Below are 19516 nucleotides of genomic sequence, written 5' to 3' on the forward strand. Positions count from 1 at the left end.
TCACCTTAGCCTAAGTGCCTGAGCTTTATTGCAAAGTTTCAACTCAGGCTGCAGAACACGGCTAGATGGCTGCATTAGTTAGACTTTCATCCTTCAAATGCCGTGAGCTGCTTTTTTACCACATTTCTTCCTCCCACTCCGAGTTGCTTTACCTCCAACATAGAGATCCCTGCTAATTCTCTAATAAAAGAAGTCAAATGTTGCTTTAAAACTCAGTGCAGAACTTTCTGGGATTACAGCATTAGTCTATACTACTCTGAGCCAGGCTTTGGGTTATTTTCTAATTGCCAGAAAACCTTCATTGTCTCCTCTCACATCAGATGAAGGATTCCTTGTATCTTTAGATATGTACTTTTCAGCGTCTAAACTAATATTACAATTATCACTTAATAATATTACAATTATCACTTAAATTCCATACCGTGGTATTACAAAACATGTGATTCCCTCTAAAATCAGGTGACTGTATCTGACTGCAAAACAGCATGTTTCTCTGGTAGTGATCTTGTCACACACTGTTTTACAAAACATTATTTTACACATAAACAAAAATATTCAGAWTTTCTGCTAGTATATTAGTAAAGCTGACTGAATTGTATCAATTAAAGAGAATAGCTTGCCCGGACACYAGTTGATTATATTGCATGTATTCTTCCTCTTGCTCTTTTGTATTTTTCAAGCTTACTCTACTTTTCCCTACAAACTCTGCCAAAATTGTGCTTTAATAATCCCAATCCATGGGGGATAAAAGTGGATCCCAATCCATTTTCTATCAAATATATGCTTCAACCTATTCGTTTTCATTTACAAAGATGTGTGTAGGTAACATTTATGGAAGAGCCAAGTGCTGGTGAATGGGTACAAACACCCTCTCATAGCTGGACAGAGCATGAACATTTTCTGCACAAACACTGGATTTCAAGGCAGTCAAATCAGTAGCCCCTTCCAAGCCCTAAAATTTTCTCTAATGGTCTAACTAACAAAAAATGGGAGCTATATTTATCAGTGACTATTAGTATAGTTCACTTCCACCACAAAATCAAGCCCTTGGGGGAAAACCTGCAGCACTCTTGTTTTTAAGAAGTTATTTATATTGCAATCAAGCCTTGCCTCCTTGCAGATTTTCTGTTCATACATGAATAGAAAGGCACTYCTCACTTAAAATAGTTTTCTGGAACAATTTTGTAACACTGCTGGTATGAAACCAGAAAACCTTGGTTGTGATTATTTGTTCTTCTTCCTTGTCAATCGACTTCTATGTTTCAAAAATGGGGGTGACAAACTCCAGAGCCAGCAACAAAAATTAGCCCCTCACTTGGGATCCACATCTGGGCTTGCAAAAGCTGCACCAAATCCTCCTCTCTTCCTCTAATCCCTTACGAAAGTCCATGGAGCAGCTCTTCAGTCAGGGCCAAAGCTGAAAAGTCCAGCTCAGTCTATGACTCAAAACACAGAGATGATGATTGATGTCCCCAAAGAGGGAAATTCATACATTTTACATAGTTTGATTGCTTGAAAGCGCTTCACTTTTRTTCCTGATATTTGGCACTGATATAGGCATTCAAAGGGCAGTGCTACAGACCCCTGCAAGTTGGCTGAGAGCTTCAGGGCAAAAAAAATGCTAAATTTTGCCTGGAAATTTACTGGTAGAGTGAAAATATGTAAGTGCCTATGGGAAAAACACCACTCAGCCACAAGGCAGCCAGACTTGACTTCAGCTGCAGTTTCCAAATTTTGCTTTAAGCTACAAAGCTCTTCACAGGCTCAAATCCCGAGGTGACAAACGCACAAAAAAAGTGGCAAAAAAGAAAAACTGTAACATTTACACCTACTACTGTCTGTATTTGCTGAAAAGCAGCAAGAGACTCAAGATCATCAGGCTGTGATCTYGAATAATAAACAACTGACACATTCCCTCACTCTGGGAAAGTGACATCCCCACACCCCTTTCTTTGGGTTCTTATAAAACCTGTCATGCTTGAGGGACAAACACTGCCCCATATCTACATATCTATGTCTCTTTCTCTCTCTGTATATATATATACATATTTCATCTAAGTGATCTCATACACATATATGTGATATATGTATCTATACTGCTTATATAAAAACGCTTTATAAACATAGGRAAAAGTGCCTATGCATAGAAAAATGAAATGAAATAGCAATGTAAAACAAAGTTATACTGGTGGTTCTTACAGCTGAAGACTAAAGGGAATCTGAATCTGGTCTAATACAGTGGTCAAATGTAGTGAATTTTGCTGATTTATGAATCCAAGGCRCTTGTAAGGCCTATACATTCCATACAGTATACTATATATTACAAGTTACATTGTAGCTTTAAGCTAGGCAGCTCAGTTACTAGAAAAGGAGTAGCTGCAGCAACAAGGTGAACTACTGTGTGCTGGGTTGCCCTTCACAGCATCACAGACTGGTTGAGGTTGGAAGGGACCTCTAGAGATCATCCAGTCCAACCCCCTGCTCCAGCAGGGACACCCRGAGCACGGGGCACAGGGCGGCATCCAGGCGGGTTTGGAAGATCTCCAGAGAAGGAGACTCCACAGCCTCCCTGGGCACAGGAAAGAAGTTTCCCTCACAGGAAAGAAGTTCCTCCTCACATGGAGATGGCACTGCCTGTGTTTCAACTCCTACCCACKGCCCCTTGTCCTGTCACTGGCCACCACCAAGAAGAGCTTGGCCCCTTCATCCCTGATTCTCCCCTCAGGCACTCATACATACTGATCAGATCCCCTCTCAGTCTTCTCTTCTCCARGCTAAACAGGCCCAGCTCGCTCAGCCTTTCTCACCACCTGGACCCTGGCATCAGTAGCACATTTAGGTCTCACTCTTTTTCAAGCAAGTTACATTGCAGATTCCAGTGCAGGCACAATACTAAAGCTTACAGCTTTTCAAGCATTAACTGAAGCACGACCATGAGTATGAGCAGCTGAAGTAGAAGCATGAGGTATAAAACACACCGAAGGGCGCAGCCCCTTACCTCAGTAATGTAAAACTCACATGCAATGAATTAAATCACACAGTTATTATGAACCACTGAGCTTCCAACACACRAGCTCAACTTTGTGCAGAACACAAAACTAGTTGCTAATGCTGCAGACCAAAAAATTTCATACTGTATATATGGACTCATGGCTCAGTAGGAGGAACAGCAGTAACAAAACACAGAATTAAACTATTCCTGCTAGGAAAAGGTATCAATGACGTCATTAAGTTAACAAGGAAACTATGGGCTTTAATTTATCTTGGTCTTCCACTTAGGAATACTGCTTCCCTGATTCCAGGCCTCTCCGGGCTTTTAGTTCTGAGTTTAGAGCAAGATTTCAAAAGGAGAAGAGCTAAGGGCTAAATTAGAACTAACTTCCACTGGACCTGGCAGCTTACCAGCAACTTTTGTGACTAAATGTCTTGTGCAGTTCAAAAGCTCCATCATTTTCATCTCTTTGTTCTCTTGTACACATTTCTTTGCAGCTAGAACCATTCTCTAGCTTAGGGGTGATTCTTTCAGGCTTCTCTCCAAATCACTCCTGCTTTTTTTTTTTTTTTCTGAAAAGACTATCCAGACTGAATCCTCTCCTCAGACAACTATGAGGCAGGAATTTTTAGACTAGTTTCAGACAAATGTCATATGAAAYAACAAGCATGAAACTATCAAGCAGAAGGTTTATCTGCACCAGTGAAGCTAACTGCTCTGTATTTCTGAGCAGAGACCTTGCGTCTGCTCACAAATCACTCAGCAGTGTCTGACATGTAGGTATATCAACGGATAAGGATATAAAGGATACAAATGGTATCATTTATACAGCAATAATGATGAAATTACACAGCAAATATTAACAGCCTGTGTATGAGTTAAAAACACAGCAGCYGACTGGCATTTGGTGGTTACCTGTAGGTCAAATTACTACTGAGATTAGGCTTGTGCATGACTACATATTTTATATGGAAATGCTGAGGAGCACCAAGGACTTCCCCTTAGGAGGTCACACATGTGGTAAGTGAGACTCACTTTAAAATGAGTTTTTGAGCTTTGAGGGAAAAAAGGATTTTCAGTCAGAAAAGTATTTAGTATTTATGAGTATTTAATCTGCCTTAGCTGGACTGCAGGAGAAAAAGTCCAACAGAATGAGAGCCTTAGAGAAACCTAGAAAATAATAGGACTCAATCCCTGTTTGCAGTTGCTCCTGTAAGTGTCCTCAGCTCTTGCTGTCACTGGCAGTTTTTGCCAATGAGTCACAGTGAAGATTTCCTCAATTTTAAACATTTCCTAATTTTTATCATTCATTCATTACCTTTGCTGCTCATGAGACTGAGTATCATGAAAATGACCCCTTAGAGACTATTTATATCATTAGCCACATATCCTGTTAATGAAGATGCCAGGATTTCCATTCCTTCAGTCCTCTTGCTTCCTTATAAACACTGCTTCAAATCTTGGTCAGACGCTGCTCTTCATACACCAGTCTCCTACCCCACATCAAAAATTCACTTTGGCATTTCATATTCCAGGTGAACAAATGACACAAGCACGTAACTGGTCAGAAAAGGGCCTTACAGAATCAAACCCTCAGTACCCTGAGTACTTCTCAGCTGCTGACTAGATCAACCACAAAACATTGTTCTCACTTTGCACTTAACATCCAGGGCAGCCCATTGAAGTGAAACATGTGGCACTGTATCATATGACTGGTGCACAAGGGCCAGGGAACTATGAAATAGYGCTTAACTTGCTGTTCTGCAGGCACCTGCTATTTCATTTTTTATGCTTTAACGTATTTTAGAATGAGATTTATCTCCTTAGCCAGAGACACAGGCACTGCACTGATCTAGGGACTGCCCTAGACTCCTTTCAAAATCGATGGGGAGAAMGAGACACTTCCAGGGTTCAATTAATTTAATATATATATGGTAAACGTTATGATGAAATGAACTGTGCTCTAGCCCTCACTAAATATTTTGACTAGATCTATTATCTAGATCTACAATGACTATAAAAGAATGACTAATTTCATATATACTTTTATGAATAAACATGTTAAATATGTGGGAGAATGGATAGCTGGATATCTTTTATGCTCAAATCGGAAGTAAACATTTTTTAAAAACTAATTCTAAGGAGAAGTATAAACAACTATTATACCTTCATCATACTTTGAGTTGTAAAATTGCCTGGAAAACACTAAACAAACACTTAACAGATCCAAGAATTATTGTGAAGTGAAAGGAAGAAAAGAGAAACCACCTCCAAGTTTCAGAGCTACCTGCTGAGAATGTCCATGCATTCAATAAAAGGATCCTTACACTGATACTTCTCCTGGCCAATTTCTACATTGGGTTTTTTTTTTTTTCTTGTTTGCCATTATTAGAAGAAACAAATAAACAAAAAGCCAAACCAAACCAAAACCCCAAATTGTCATTATTCTCTTTCTGCTCTGCTCACATCTATTCCAAAAGTACCAGGAGAAGGATAATCCAGCAGAATACAACATAACCATGAGAAAGGCAGAAACCTGCTGAAGATGCGGGCACACACGCTGTGCTCCCCTCGTGAATGCTTCAAGGTGCCCAATTTCAGTCAACCTGGATGTTGCACTTAAATCTTTACAGAACTTTTGTCTCAGTCCAAATATAATAGTGAAGTACCCTGTTCTGTACTTGCAGCATCAGGAAAAAAAATCCTAAAATCCTAAAATTTTACATCCAGAGCAACTCTCTAAAGCCTGGAGAAGTTCTGCAAAGATAACAAGATTTTCTCTAACACTTCTTATTGACCATATTGTTCCCACCCCCGCCCAATAACTACATCCTCTCAACCTGAAGAAAATGCTGGTTTAAAAGGCAGACTGCAACCAGATCTCCACATGGCTGGAAAAGCAACATAAAACAGCAAAAACTGTCAGTCCCAAAGAGTCAGCCCTACATGGTGCTGTGACCAATGCTGCGTTCTGTGCGATGCTAATGAATTTGCTGTCAAACTTGTCCCATATTGGCAATCTCAAACTTGTCCAAACATACTGATAAAGCTCTCCCTGATGGCACTACACTTGCTTCGAACAGTCCTTACAGAAATCTCTGAAGTRGTCATAAAAGCTAAGAAAGATGAGATTAGGATGTAACAAAAGCCAACCTGAAACTTCAAGGAAAACCTGCCTCTTTATATATTTTTATGTATCAGATTATTTTAGCCTAGAAGGAACCATCTCTACTTCGATCTTATGTCATTCTATTGCCATAAAAAATACTCCAGAAACAACAAATTCTTCCTATAGCCAGATCCTGGACATGCTTATCAATGTTTATCTCTGGTTAGTTTAAGCTTGCCTTCCATATCAGAGTTCCCCTGTGATTATCACTGAAATGCAGGCATGGAGAAGGTCAAAAAGAGGACTTATTTTTTCAGTTTCAGTCTTCAACCCAATTTCCAGACTCTTCTGCAATTGTAAACCTTTGCTAAACTTTCTCCAGTTCTGGATAAAAATCARTTCCACAAACCATTTCTGCCTCCCCACAGCCTCATGTTCCTGTCACCTCCTCCTCCCTCTTCAGCCCAGGACCAGCAGCAACTGTTACAAACCTTCCTATTTTGGCTTGAATGTTCGCAAAGTGCTCAGTCATAACAGTATGAAACACGCAATTAAAAAAAAAGAAAAACCTGTTATTAGTTCAAAAAGCTTCCAAGCAGAACTACACACTCCAAGTCATGGCACAACACGTACTGCAAAGTTTTCTAAGAGGCTTTTTTTTTCCTTTCAACAAGCAGTTTCCTGATGATTTCCAGGCACTCCAACTCAATGGCCCTCAGAAAGTCTACCCCGTTGTCTTATTCACTGGTAGTTCACCCATATCAAGACTGTTGTGAATAACTCCCCAAACATATAGGAATTCTTTTGAACTGATGAGTCACATGGTCTCAAATGTATTATTATCTGCAAATTAGGGAGGAGAAACCCTGAGGACTTCAGAAGCTCCTGTCATAGGGAATCACGGTATATGTTGAGATGGGACAGGTCCTATGTCTGTTTTACACAGCTCTCGTGTACAAAGCTCCGAGTTCTCATAAAGTATCTTTTATTGCTTTTTATTTTTGCAAGTGTTTATACTTTTTATCATTACTTCRTAAGACTTGCTCCTCACCCACTGAAAGCTACCTGGGTATTTCCTTGCAATGATCTCACTCTGTTACAAATCAGCACAGCTCTGTACCACAGAGATGACATTTCTGAACTGGAGTTACTATCTACCAAGTCAAACTACTTCGAAAGTTGCTACTGAATTTAAGTACCAACAGACGTCTGGAGACTGTAACAGAAAACCCCTGATTAAACAACACCCAAACTGTTCCTGTGATATTKATAATATAGTCCAATAAAGAAAACTTGGATTGTTCAGGTTCTTTGCTTCCAAAATGGAAAGTAACATTCTTGTGCTTCCCAGAGAGATTTTAAGGCCTATATTTTCTCTTTGCTCCTTTTTATTTTTAATAAGAGGCCTCAAACCATTTGGGGTTGCTGAACTCAACAGCATGTGGGAGGAAAGGCTGCAGCAGCTCTGTGTCCTAGCCCTGCAGATGCTAGGAATGGAAAACGAGTTAGGAATCGAGTTTACCAAGATGACAGGGCAGACTGCAGTGAGCAGGTGCAGAACACAGCCATACAAATGTACTGAGCAGCCCCCTGTCCTGCACAACCAGCCCTTTTAACCACCTTTCCCTCTGTCTTCTTATGCTAGCTCCTCCTCAACCTGGCCTTGGATCCCTCCCTTTTYTCCAACTTTCGGTCCCTTCCCTGAACATCTCATGTCTTGGACAACGTCAAGATGCTCCTCCCCTGAACCCTGCAGCGATGCCAGGCTGCAAGGTGCTCCAGGCTGCCCTTCTTTTCACTCATGGTGATGGGTGTCACCCCGGGGCAATGGGTCCGTTACCCCCACACTCTGTGACAGCCCTAGGAGGAGCAGGGATGGGGATCCCTTTCCGTGTGGTGTTTCTGGGGCCGTCTACCTGCTGTCCTGCCTCTGTGCTCCTTGGCGGTCCTCCAGATCAGCCTTCCATCACAGAACCTCAAAGAAATCTTCCAGTTTGTTAATATAAGACACACTATTAGAAGTAATATACAAAGACAGTATTCTCCTTCAGTAAATATTTCCACCCTGAATCCCAACATAAGCAAGATGATATCTATGAAATTCTCTCTAACTCATTAACCACTGAAGAAGTAGTTTAGCAATGGGACACAGGGCTGAGTTTCAAGAATGACTAGACCAGAACAGCTTGTACTAAACATCTCTGGAGATGGATAAGATATCAAYGAGATGTGTGGTGGCATAAGGTTAATCTTTAATTGACTGCTCTGACAAAAACACAGAAGAATGGAAGTGGCTAACATTATGAACTGCCATATATGCAGACTCTGTAAACCTTTATTGCAGGCAATGGATTCCCTTACTTTTCTTATGCAGCAGTAATAAATTCACCCGTTATCATGATAAATCATGTTCACTGTTATTACCCAAAATGGAAAAACTAAAGTTGTGTAACACAAGAATGTTGTTGTGCTATTTGGAAATAGATAAAATCAGTATGGAATACATCAGAAACAGTGTTACCTATACTTATTTTAAAATATGAAAACACATCAAGAATCATGGAAAAATTATTATTTTCCAAGAATGAGAGACGACAGAAAACACGAGGAAGCATGATAAAAAGGTTCAAGATTAATGTTATGAGGAACAAAAATACTGAAAATAAAAATTGTTATACCAATCTGTGATTACAGACTAATTTGTGTATTTTATATCAGTATTTGAAAATGTTACAGACGCTGTGTTTGTAACACACACACACACACACACACACACACACACACACACACACACACATATGTATTTATATACATACACACATAAGGCTTTTATAGCCTAGTTAAACCTCTTGCATTTCTTAGATGAGCTCCTGAGACAGGAACAAGACCTCAGAAACACTCACCCCAGGATGCGGTTCATCCCGTGCCGCGCAGCGTAATGCAGCGGGGTGTTGTGCTGGTAGGTTTCTCCATAAGAAGTATTTGGGTCAAGAGTTTCCTTTAGCTGAGGGTTGCTCTCATATATTTGGCAGGCCAGGTTTTCATCTCCATTTATAAGGGCTTTGCGGAATTTGGTGGTTGTATTTCCCATGTTGCTGTCCTATTTATCAATGGCACTTTTTCCTTTCCCCTTCATCCACTGGTTGGAAGGTTCTGTCACATGCTTCACTGCCTAGAAAGACAAACAACATTTCAATTATTTTTATTTATTCAATTATTTATTTATTATCTAGGAACTTGTTCCTAGATGAATTAATCGAGAGTTACAACGCAGTAAGCAGACACGTGAAGAAGTATTTAGAGCCTAAATACCCATCATGAATTGTTGAAGACCTTACAGTAAATACACACAAATTCCTAATTCTTTACAGATTATTTCCCTRTTAAATTGTGTCATCTTCCTCCACAAATATTTTTGCAACAAATACTCTTTGAACACAAATCGTTCTGTTACAGAAAACAGAAAAGATGTTTGAAATCCATCTGCAAGAGAAGACAAACACTGCAATTCTGTGCCCGAGAATTAAAAATTAAGAGTGGTTTCAAAAGCAAAAAGCATTAAACCAAAAAAGCATTAAASCAAAATCATTAAACCAAGGGCTAAAATTCTTCAGGGACGTGCAAAAAGTGAACATCACTGTTTTCGTTCAAAGGATGTCATGTAAAAATGTTCTTGCTACCTATGCACAGGCAGGTGGGTGTAAATGGCACCTTTTGTGCCAGCAAGACCAACGCACATGGAGGTGGGATTTACCTCAGCCTCACTTAGCAGCTCCGCTCAGCGGACTTTAAAACTGCCTATCTCATGACTAAAGCCACAGGATCACTCCTGAATGGACTACATGCATCACACTGGCATATAGGGGCACTGACAAACGGCACCTTGCCCGGCCTTGCAGGGCACCTTGGCTGCAGTTCTGCTCCCACCTGCACCCCACGCAGGGGACGGGCAGCTCAAGCCACACGAAGGCTGGGCACGAGGAGCTCGTGACACAGGACACCAAGCTCGTCAGGCCCCGCAGAGCACGCGCCCATTTATGTCACGGAGAACGTGGGGACTCAGCCGCACGGGGCTGGAGGCAGAGGGAACCTTCCTGGAGGTCCCTGGCRCGCGTGGGTCTCCCCTGCACACTGTGACGGGGCACAGCCGCCTCCTTGGGGTTTTAGAGTCGCAGTTACTGGGGAGTAGAGGCTCTCATAGGTAGAAGCAGCGGAGGAATCAAAGTGATCTGGAGTTGCAGAATATCCAAAGGAATCAGGATGTGGGGAAAAAACACAGAGCTGGGAGTGCTGGAGGCATAAGAAACGTGACAGGTCTGGGATTCTGGTTGGGAATATGAGATATGGAGAAATGCAGAGGTGTCTTAGTGTTTGGAGGTACTCAAACAATACACCCTTAGCCACAGCCAATATCAAATGTGGGTCCCACCTTTAGAAGTTTAACTACTCTGAGCTATTTCAATACAGTCTCTCTGCACGCTGGGGGTGGAGCAGGGAGGCATAAAAGGGAGATAAATGGAAGGAAAAATGGACAATGAAAAAATGAGAAACWGAAAAAGGGAGATAAGCGAGAGGGCAAGAAGAGAATGAAGATGTGCTGATAGGAGAGCAAGGGGAGGGAAGGGGGAGGACAAGCACACAAGGAACCAGCACAAATCAGAGAAAAAAAAAATCAGAGTCAAAACAGTAACAAGTTCCGTAGGTCTCCGAGAAAGACCCACAGTGCCACATTCCCGTTCCCACAGCGTGTTCCTCTCAAGCTCTTTTCTTAAGTTCACGTGACCTCACGTGTCCTTCTGACAGCGGGAGCAGCACCCACGACCCCGCCGACTCTGCCGCCGGCTCCAGGCTCAGGGGGCCGGGGGAATCCTGCAGTCCCAGGAGAGCGGGGCCTTTGCTGGCTCCTCTTGTCATCCCCTCTACCCTCAGAACCCGTATTTTGGAGCTGCTGAATCCTGCCTTTGGATGAGGCAGCGGTGCGAGAAAACCAGGGCTCAAGGCTCTACCGAATCACCCAGCACAACAGGCCAAGCCAAACTGCAAGACTTTCACAGTCAAAGGAAAGAAAATTTTAAGGAGGATTATGAAAAAGAGCCATGTGGCTTTGAGCAGACACACGTGGAATTGCTCCCAGGCCCCTGGATCAGCATTAAGGTACGGCAACGCCTGGAAACTTAACAAGTAACTAACACAACTCTCATCATCACACTCTAAATAGAAAATGAAAGATGATAGAATGGGGGTAGTCCATAAAAGCCTTTCAGATGAAGACAAACAGCTTATATATTTGATGTGAAACCTCTGGAGGAATGCAAGGAGAGAAGTGACGGGGTCAAAACTGGTCCAGAAAATAATTCCCTATGTAAAACACAGAGTACTATAAACTGTAATAATGCCTGTCACCTTTATATAGCATCCACAAGATCTTCCTCTTTCCTACCATGGCAGGCACTGGGCTCTTACGCTCTGGAGAAGTGATGGCTCACACTGGAGCTTTCCTTTCTGAACCAGACATCAAACATGGCAGCAGAAATATGGGCAGATGTGGGAGAAACTGTGTAACTGAAGAGCCGTTGGCTCCCAGCACGCTGGGAAGCCCGAAGGAAACCGGCATTCATAGCTGYTGTCTCTCTCAAGATGCCGCGGGACATGAGCGTCCTGCTGAGAAATGTTCAAGATCTGCCCGTCTGTAACCTTTAGTGGATCCAGCTGACCTAGTTGGCCAGGAAGCTTCTACTTAAATGGAAGGAGAAGGAGGAAAAGACAAGATAGGACATAACAGGTCCTAAAATCACAAGGCTGAAACCAAACACAAAGTTGCTGAAGCTGTTTCAGCAGCTGCACGTAGGGTTAGTGTAACTCAGCATTAAAAATTCCTAGGCTTTTTTTTTTTTTTTTAATAAAAAGTCAGTGTGTAACAAAAACGATAACATGAAAATGGAAAMTTTCAACAACTTCACGTCAGCAAAACAAGACTTGAACAGAATTTTACAGGACAAGAGAAAATCTCTTTAGCACACAGACTCACTCACTGAACTTGCAAGTTCWGTGACAAGATCTTTATAAAGAAAATATCATAACTTTCAGCAGTAAASAATGTAGGAAAAATTAGATGCAACGTTTGCTAAATATTCCCTACATTATTTCAGAATTCAAAGTATCAGCTATCTTGTTGAAAATTAGAAAACGTCTTCCTAGTCTTCTACTGTTTCCAAATAAAAGTTCCAATTGAAATCTAAAATCAAAATACGGTTAACACWAATAATTCTAAAGTCTAACAGAAATCAGGGGTATCACACTCCTCTGCTTCAGCAATAAATCCTAAATATTCTATTGACTTATTAGCAACACTGCTAAAAGCAGTACTTTGCTATTACAGCTCTATAAATGTTTAATAAAGTGATGGTCCCTCTCACAAAGTGCTTAAAGACCAAGGATAAGATGAAAAGAAGGTGAGTGCAAAAAGACATGAGCAGATGAAGGTAGCAGTGAGCTTTGCCAGCAGCTACATCCYAATTACTGCCCATCTCCTACTGATTTTTTTTCCATAGGCTTCATGATACAAGTGAGTTTGAAGAAGGACAATGTTACGGCATCACAGGGGTCTAGGGGTTCCCCCTTCAAAACAGTGGCAAGCTGCTAGCTAGAAATTTATAGATGACACTATGTCATTCATAGTGTAGCCACAGAAGTTAAAATAAAATTTGCAGGTTATAAAAAGATTACTTATTTGACAGGAGATTTTTTTCATATAAACTAGAGGAACACTGCTATGGAATAAGCAGTGAGCTGAGCTCAGAGAAGTAAAACTTTCCACAGCTGCTCACAATTCAATCTCACTACTATCAGAATACAACATATACTGACTAAAACTAACGTTTGTATATTACATGGTTTCCCATATCCTTGCAAAATATTATTTGATAATGAATTGTCTATACAAAAGGATAATTAGAAAAGATAACAAAACAACTTGTTTCCTGAAAGCACCTTGTTTTTGCTAAAAGTACTGAAGTTTGCTGTCCTCAAGCCACTCCGTTTCAAGCAGAGCGAGCTCAAAAGACAACTATAACTTTTCGGGGCACTGTGGTTACAACAGTTCATTTTCAAACAGTGACATTATAAAATATTTATATAGAGTCTGTATAAATATTTTACAGACAATACAGACTACTGTCCTGCATTATAAATCATAATTTATTGTGGAAGAGAATCATGAACAACTTCACAGAAGTTGTTGAACTTCATGCTTTAGAAAAAAAGCCTAGTAATTTAGTATACTTAGAAACATGTCAATAATTATAATGCTCATTAACATTATGGAATGCTAATTGGATGGAAGCAAAAGTATGTGAAAAAYTGGGCACAAGAATTCTCAGAACAGCAGGTCCTCTTTCAAACAGAGGAGAAAAAGCTCTGGCCATGTCGTCTTCTCCCCTCTCCCAAAGTAAAGGGCAGTACATACCCACAAATGGCTCATTGACCAAGACAACAAAACTAAAACTAAAGCATTCAAAACCACACATACCTACTTTATGTACAGTTGGCAGAGATGTCTATARTTAAGATATAGTAGGAAATTTCAGGTTAAGGCAAGCTTTTCCATGCTTATAAGTAAAGATTTAAGATTTGCCAAATTTCAATTATTGGGCAAAATTTTTCCATGCTGGGTATTTGCTTCTGCAGGTGTTTTTCTGGGACTTTTGAATAAGAAATGAAGCAGTAAGGCCTAAGAATCAAGTTATGGAGAAAGTGTGTGTTTTGGCATTACTAAAATATACCTGAGGTTTGTGCCCAGTTCTGAGGTTGTCGGCATGAAATAATTAACACATTTCTTCCAGTTCAGACCTTCTGAATGGACTTCTCCTTGTCATATTCAATGTATACACAAAAAACAACTGATATGTCAATATATAGAATTATACACAAATATAATGTCTCACCCCCTGAAGAATGAGTACGACCTATAATGTTTCTATTTGTTAAATATCACGTTTGGAAAGTGGCAATAATGATGAGTGTTGAATAGAACACAGTTTAGGGTACTGAAAAAAGAAAATTCTTTATTTATATGATTATGGGACAATGAATCTAATGACTTTTTCTGAGTGCCTTTTTTAAAAATTTATTTTATATATATAATACTTTACCCTAGGGGAGCAGCAACTCAGTAACATGGACCAAAAGAGGTTATTGTCCTAAATCTCCACATTAGAGCCTGCAGCAGTCTCACTAGTAATTGGAGATCATTTCATATTCATCTCGAGGCATAATGTCTTCAGAAAATTAGGTAAAAAACAGCTACTCCAACAACAAAACTCTCACATTTCCCAGATGTCAAGAAAAGTTTTCACATTTTCTCCCAATGCAACATTCTGTCAAAGCCTTAATATTAGTCTGATTTAATTTGTTCTACCWTAATTACTGATACAATGTCTGTATTCTCCCCTATGATCTTTATAGACTCTGGCCATAAAATACAGTAGAAGGCTTTTAGGGCTAGCTCTTCACTCATGAGTTTAAATAGACTAATGAATTTTAAATAACCAAAAATGCCTGTGTCTACTGTAATGTTGACATTATTACCAGAAGACCTCCTCTATCTAGATCAGAAGGTGATGAAGCACAAAAAGAAACATTTAACATTTTATTAAAGCTAGGCTAAATGCAAAAATGCTTCTGGCATTTTTATAGTGTCCTATCTTATTATAAGGTGAAACAATCTCAAGCACAATGTTTTAGAACAAAAAAGCTCACTATAGGCTATTCTAGCTACTAAAATATTCCAAAACATTTCTGGTCTAGTGATTAAAATACTGTTAGTTCAATAAATGTGACTTTTCTACAACAGCTCAATGCTGGTAACAGCCTCCTTTCGTCAAACCCTGGACACAGGCACTAGCACCAAAAGTGAAAGAAAAACATCAGTCCTTGAACGAAGCAGTACAAGCAGGTGATGACTCACAGAACAGTTAATGTCAGTAAAAATCTAAAAAATACAGACTGAAGAGTGTCACTATTCTTAAACAGGATAATTTCTCTCATGTTGGCAGCATGAGAAGCCCATTCACATCACGTAACGCTCCTGTGATTCACCTCTTCCTCATACCTCTCACGTTTGGAGCGTCAGCCGGCACGGGAGCCTCAGTGCAAAAAGGCCTCGGACGCATCTTGTTTTGTGGAACTGTAGGATAAATGGAGACCCAGCTCAGTTCAATTGGAGGTAAATGTCTCTCACCTCCTCAATCAGTTCCAACAGATGAGAAGCACTCAGAGTGACAGCCACCACGAGCTACAAGGCAAAGGTCTGCAGAATCAGGGAAGGATGGAATGGGCAACAAGACCCTGTTTGGAGCAAAAAGTCCAAAGAAAGTAGTTGGTTCCTTGATCTGCTCAGAAAAATGAAGGATGAAGATCCTGTACTGCAGTACTGTAGCACTGCTAGGAAAACAAACAGCAAGGAAAATGACAACGCAAATGACTACAGAAAAACCCCAGGAAACTTGSTCATGTCAAGCAACCCATGCAGATGCAGCCTGCCTCGACAACCCCACACTGACCAAGTTCAGGATGTACTTTTCTACTGTGTTTTCTCAGCACAATTTAAAAGCCTTGTTAAGATTCAGRTAAACAGGTTTGAAATTGCCTAAAGAGAAGCCTCTGGAGAGCCCTCGCTATAATCTGGCTTGCTGAAAACATTATAAACGTTAAGGTGGTTTTTGGTGGTGTTCAGCTGGTACAACTGGCAGTCCTGGCCTGTTGCGGCCTATCTGTGGGAAYCAGCAACAGCGAGGCAGGCAGCATGGGGCTGCTCAAGATCAGAGGCCTGCAGAGCAACAYCTGAAAAGGTCCTCATATATGTAAAAAGACTCTAAGATAAGCCTCAAAAAGAAGGCCCTCGGGTTGAGGGAGCCTTTTCACATGAAAGAGAATCAGTTGGCAATACCAGGCTGGTGCTGTGTCCTGTGCCCAGGCGAAAGGCCTGGATGGGGAGTCTCCAATGCTCACACTACCCAAGGTGAGCGGCAGCCGCAGGCCGGCTCTACGGGATCAGCACCGCTCCGTTCCAGTAACACATCCTACGTTTCTCAGAAATAACAAGTATTTCTGAATTAAATGCATTTCAACACAGAAATGATTACTTTTATGAATAKCAATAGAGTATTTTAATTAACAGGATGATCAAACAAATAATGCTAGATTTTCCATGTAGACTCTCCAAAGCATCATGCTTTATTTTAAGCTGTCAGTGTACAGCAATAACCACAGTACCCAGTAAGGACCTACAGTAATCACAGCCACTGACTCCTGGCTGATAATCACAATACTTACAGGACCAGACATCCATTTGCAGACTCCTGATGGTCCCCAGGTTGCAAGAGTTTTGAATAAACTGACCAACATTTACCAGAATGTATTCTTATTATCCAAATAAGTGAAAGCACAGAAAAGAATATTACATACCATTTCAAAGAGCATGAAATGCATTCAAAATTCCCTATTTCAACTCAGGTAAACTACACTTTGAAGAGTGACAGAGTACCTGTCTACTTGGGGCAATATTACTTTTACTAAATATCCATGGTATGAAAATTTGTCAAACACTCTGCCCACATTAAACAACGATTTGTTTTTCTGCTAGGTGAGGAAAGCTCGTCAAACTGGTGGGGAAAGGCAGCAAACTGTTCACCAAAGTCCTGYACCAGCAACAAGCACACACGCACGTTTATTGTTCCCTGGAAGCATCCTCACATGCCGGCTTTGTTCTGGGCAAAGCTAAAAGACAATGTGACCCCACTGATCCTGCAAAGATATCCTTTTTTTTTTTTTCAGATGAATGAACAAACCGATTGACTCCTGACAAAGAGGCCACGCAGCTGGTCAGCATGCTCCAACGTGACACGTTCGTTCCAGGGACAAGCGCTGCACGCAGGAGATGGCTGCGTGTCTGACACGAGGCAGACTCCCACAGGCAAAGGCACGGGCAGCGCCGCGTTTCACAAGCGCTCGGTGACATTTCGGAGAGGCAACTTGAGGGACTATTTAACTATTTCTAGTTGCCGATACGCCTTCTGTTTGCCAAAGCGCTAAGCTCCCAGAATCGCAGYAATACTCAGCGCTAAGGACTAGTCATTCAGGTAACCATAGCTACCAGAATTATCACTTGCACCTTACGTTTGCCAGAAAATTAGCAGAACGGCAATTGCAACAGTTCGGATAAAATATTTAATACACCCGCCGGCAAAATTCTGACTCTGGCACTGAAACAGATGAAGATATATCTGATCTAATCTAACATTAATTTTCACAATTCTGTGATTAAACACATAACTTGAAGAAGCATTTTTAAYACGTGCCAAAACACCTCTCCTGAAGTACTGTGTTGTTTTTCCCACCGTGCACAAATTGTTTAATCATTTACATAAAGGCTATGGGTAACAAAATGTAATTATAGCGTGTCACAGTTTGCATTTACAAGGATTATTCTTGACTGCAGAGTAATGATGATGATAGAGTGATATTATTTTGGTTCAAGATAAAAGTCAAGCCAAACAGAGAAAGAGAGCTTATTTTAAAACAAAATAAAACCAAAAAACAAAGATGACTTTGAATCACTTCTATTAAAAAAGCATCGTACCTGGTGACTGAAGCACATGCTAAGTCAGTGCTAATGACTGCTGCTCTTCCCTTTATGCTGTTATTGACCTTTGGTATGTAAGACAAGGAGTGAAGACMAATACCAGGTACTCGAGTCCCTTATGTTGCAAAATCTGACCCGTCTGACACCAAAACTGCATCAAACAAAGTGAAGTTTATGGGCTCAGTGATACAAAATTGGGAATCAAACTGCACAGGCTCATCAGGGGCTTGTTGGCACTCCAGCTATCTCCTTCCCCATGAGGGTACTGCACAGACATTGAACTGCAAAAAAACAAACCGTGTTTGATGGTTCGTAGGACTTTTTCCACAATCCCTCCGTACTTGCAGAGTCACTCTGAACCAAGACCCAGAAGACAGTAACATCAGTGATGCCCTTTCTCCCATGCTCTCACTACCCTGAGACGGAGAAGAAGATTGAGAAGATAGAGGAGAAGCAGCAGGAGAAGAGAGAGGAGGAGCAGGAGGAGCGAGAAAAACGCAAGAAACAGGATTGCTGGAATCAGTGGATGAAGGGAAGGGAATATTAATGAGAAAGAGCACTACAAATCTTCATCATGCAAACAGCACCGCCCCTGMATATGCTGAATAAGGCCAAACAAACGTGCCTCCGTTTAAGCTGAAGAGCACAGTCAGAAAAGGCACACATGGGGAGGTCAATTATTCTGACATGATTTATTTCTAAGAAATGACTGAGACTGTAGAAGCCTCTTAGAGTGATTTTTATTTTGTTGCAGCTTTCTCAGTTACTGTGCATCTCTTGCTACTCGTCAAGGCAACACTCCAGCCGGGACAAGGAAGTTTCCTTAGGAAACAAAGGAGACGGCAAGGAAGGAATTCGAGCCGACAGAAGGACCTGGCTGGAACACTCTTGTACCACCTCCCACTCAGCACTGTCACAAGCAGTTTTGTTTGTTTTGTTTGTTTGTTTGTTTATTTTCAGTAATTCAGTGAGAACATAATTCCCCGTCACTGTCTGGAACATAGGAGGTCAAAAAAAGTACTGCCTACCTCAGTGTGAGCACGCACAGTTGCACCTGTCAGTATCTGCTCCGTAAGGGTGCCCAGGATTTAATTCCTTCTGCCACCCAAACTCGGGCAGAACGTGACCCTACCACAGAGTTAAACTTTTATAAGGTGCACGATTGGGTTGATGACTTTGAAGCGAYTGAAAGCCATACAAGCTGCAGGACAAAATCCGGACAACAGAACAAAACTGCCTCTTCTCAACAAACACAACATTTCTGATGTCCAGGAGAGTAAAGTAACATCACTCTAGTCCACAYAGACATCAAGTTCTTTATAATACACTATTTTTCCTAATTTCATTGCTAGAATATATTTCCCAAGATGGATGATGCAGAAAACTGAGCTTTTCCTATTAAACTAGCAAACTAGTTGTTCAACCTAGTCCTCCAGGAGCATAAGAGCATTGACTGCTAGTGCTACTTTCTCCTTCGTATTGCTGGCAGCTAAATTTTCCTAAATTTAACAAAAGAAAATCATGTGACAATGTGCTTTAAAGCCATTTCTTATACTAAAAATATGAGCTGTGTATAAAGAAATCAGATGTTCTATGACAGAGCTAGTTTTTCTTGCACTTCTCTTCACAGCTAAGTTTGGGAATATCAACCATATAGTGTTTTGTTCATTCCTGCCTCACATGTGTTTCAGTTTCTAGGCACACACAATAAGAAAACACATTTTTTTCCTTTCATTTTTTCAAAGTTCTGCTAGATTTGTCTGTTACGCATCTT

The 19516-nt window shown here is 40.9% G+C and overlaps 1 protein-coding gene across 1 annotated transcript in view; it reads right to left on the minus strand.

The window, feature by feature from the left end:
* ANKIB1 (ankyrin repeat and IBR domain containing 1) overlaps positions 1 to 9258 on the minus strand; it is a 47737-nt gene extending 38479 nt beyond the window's left edge. The window contains exon 1 of the mRNA XM_026039450.1: positions 9005 to 9258. Within this exon, the coding sequence (XP_025895235.1) occupies positions 9005 to 9192 (188 nt within the window). The 5' untranslated portion in view covers positions 9193 to 9258. The remainder of the gene's footprint in view (positions 1 to 9004) is intronic.
* Positions 9259 to 19516: the final 10258 nt, after the last annotated feature.

This window comes from Nothoprocta perdicaria, unplaced genomic scaffold, assembly GCF_003342845.1.
Source record: "Nothoprocta perdicaria isolate Ctin4 unplaced genomic scaffold, notPer1 scaffold_23, whole genome shotgun sequence".
NCBI classification, from domain to species: Eukaryota; Metazoa; Chordata; class Aves; order Tinamiformes; family Tinamidae; genus Nothoprocta; species Nothoprocta perdicaria.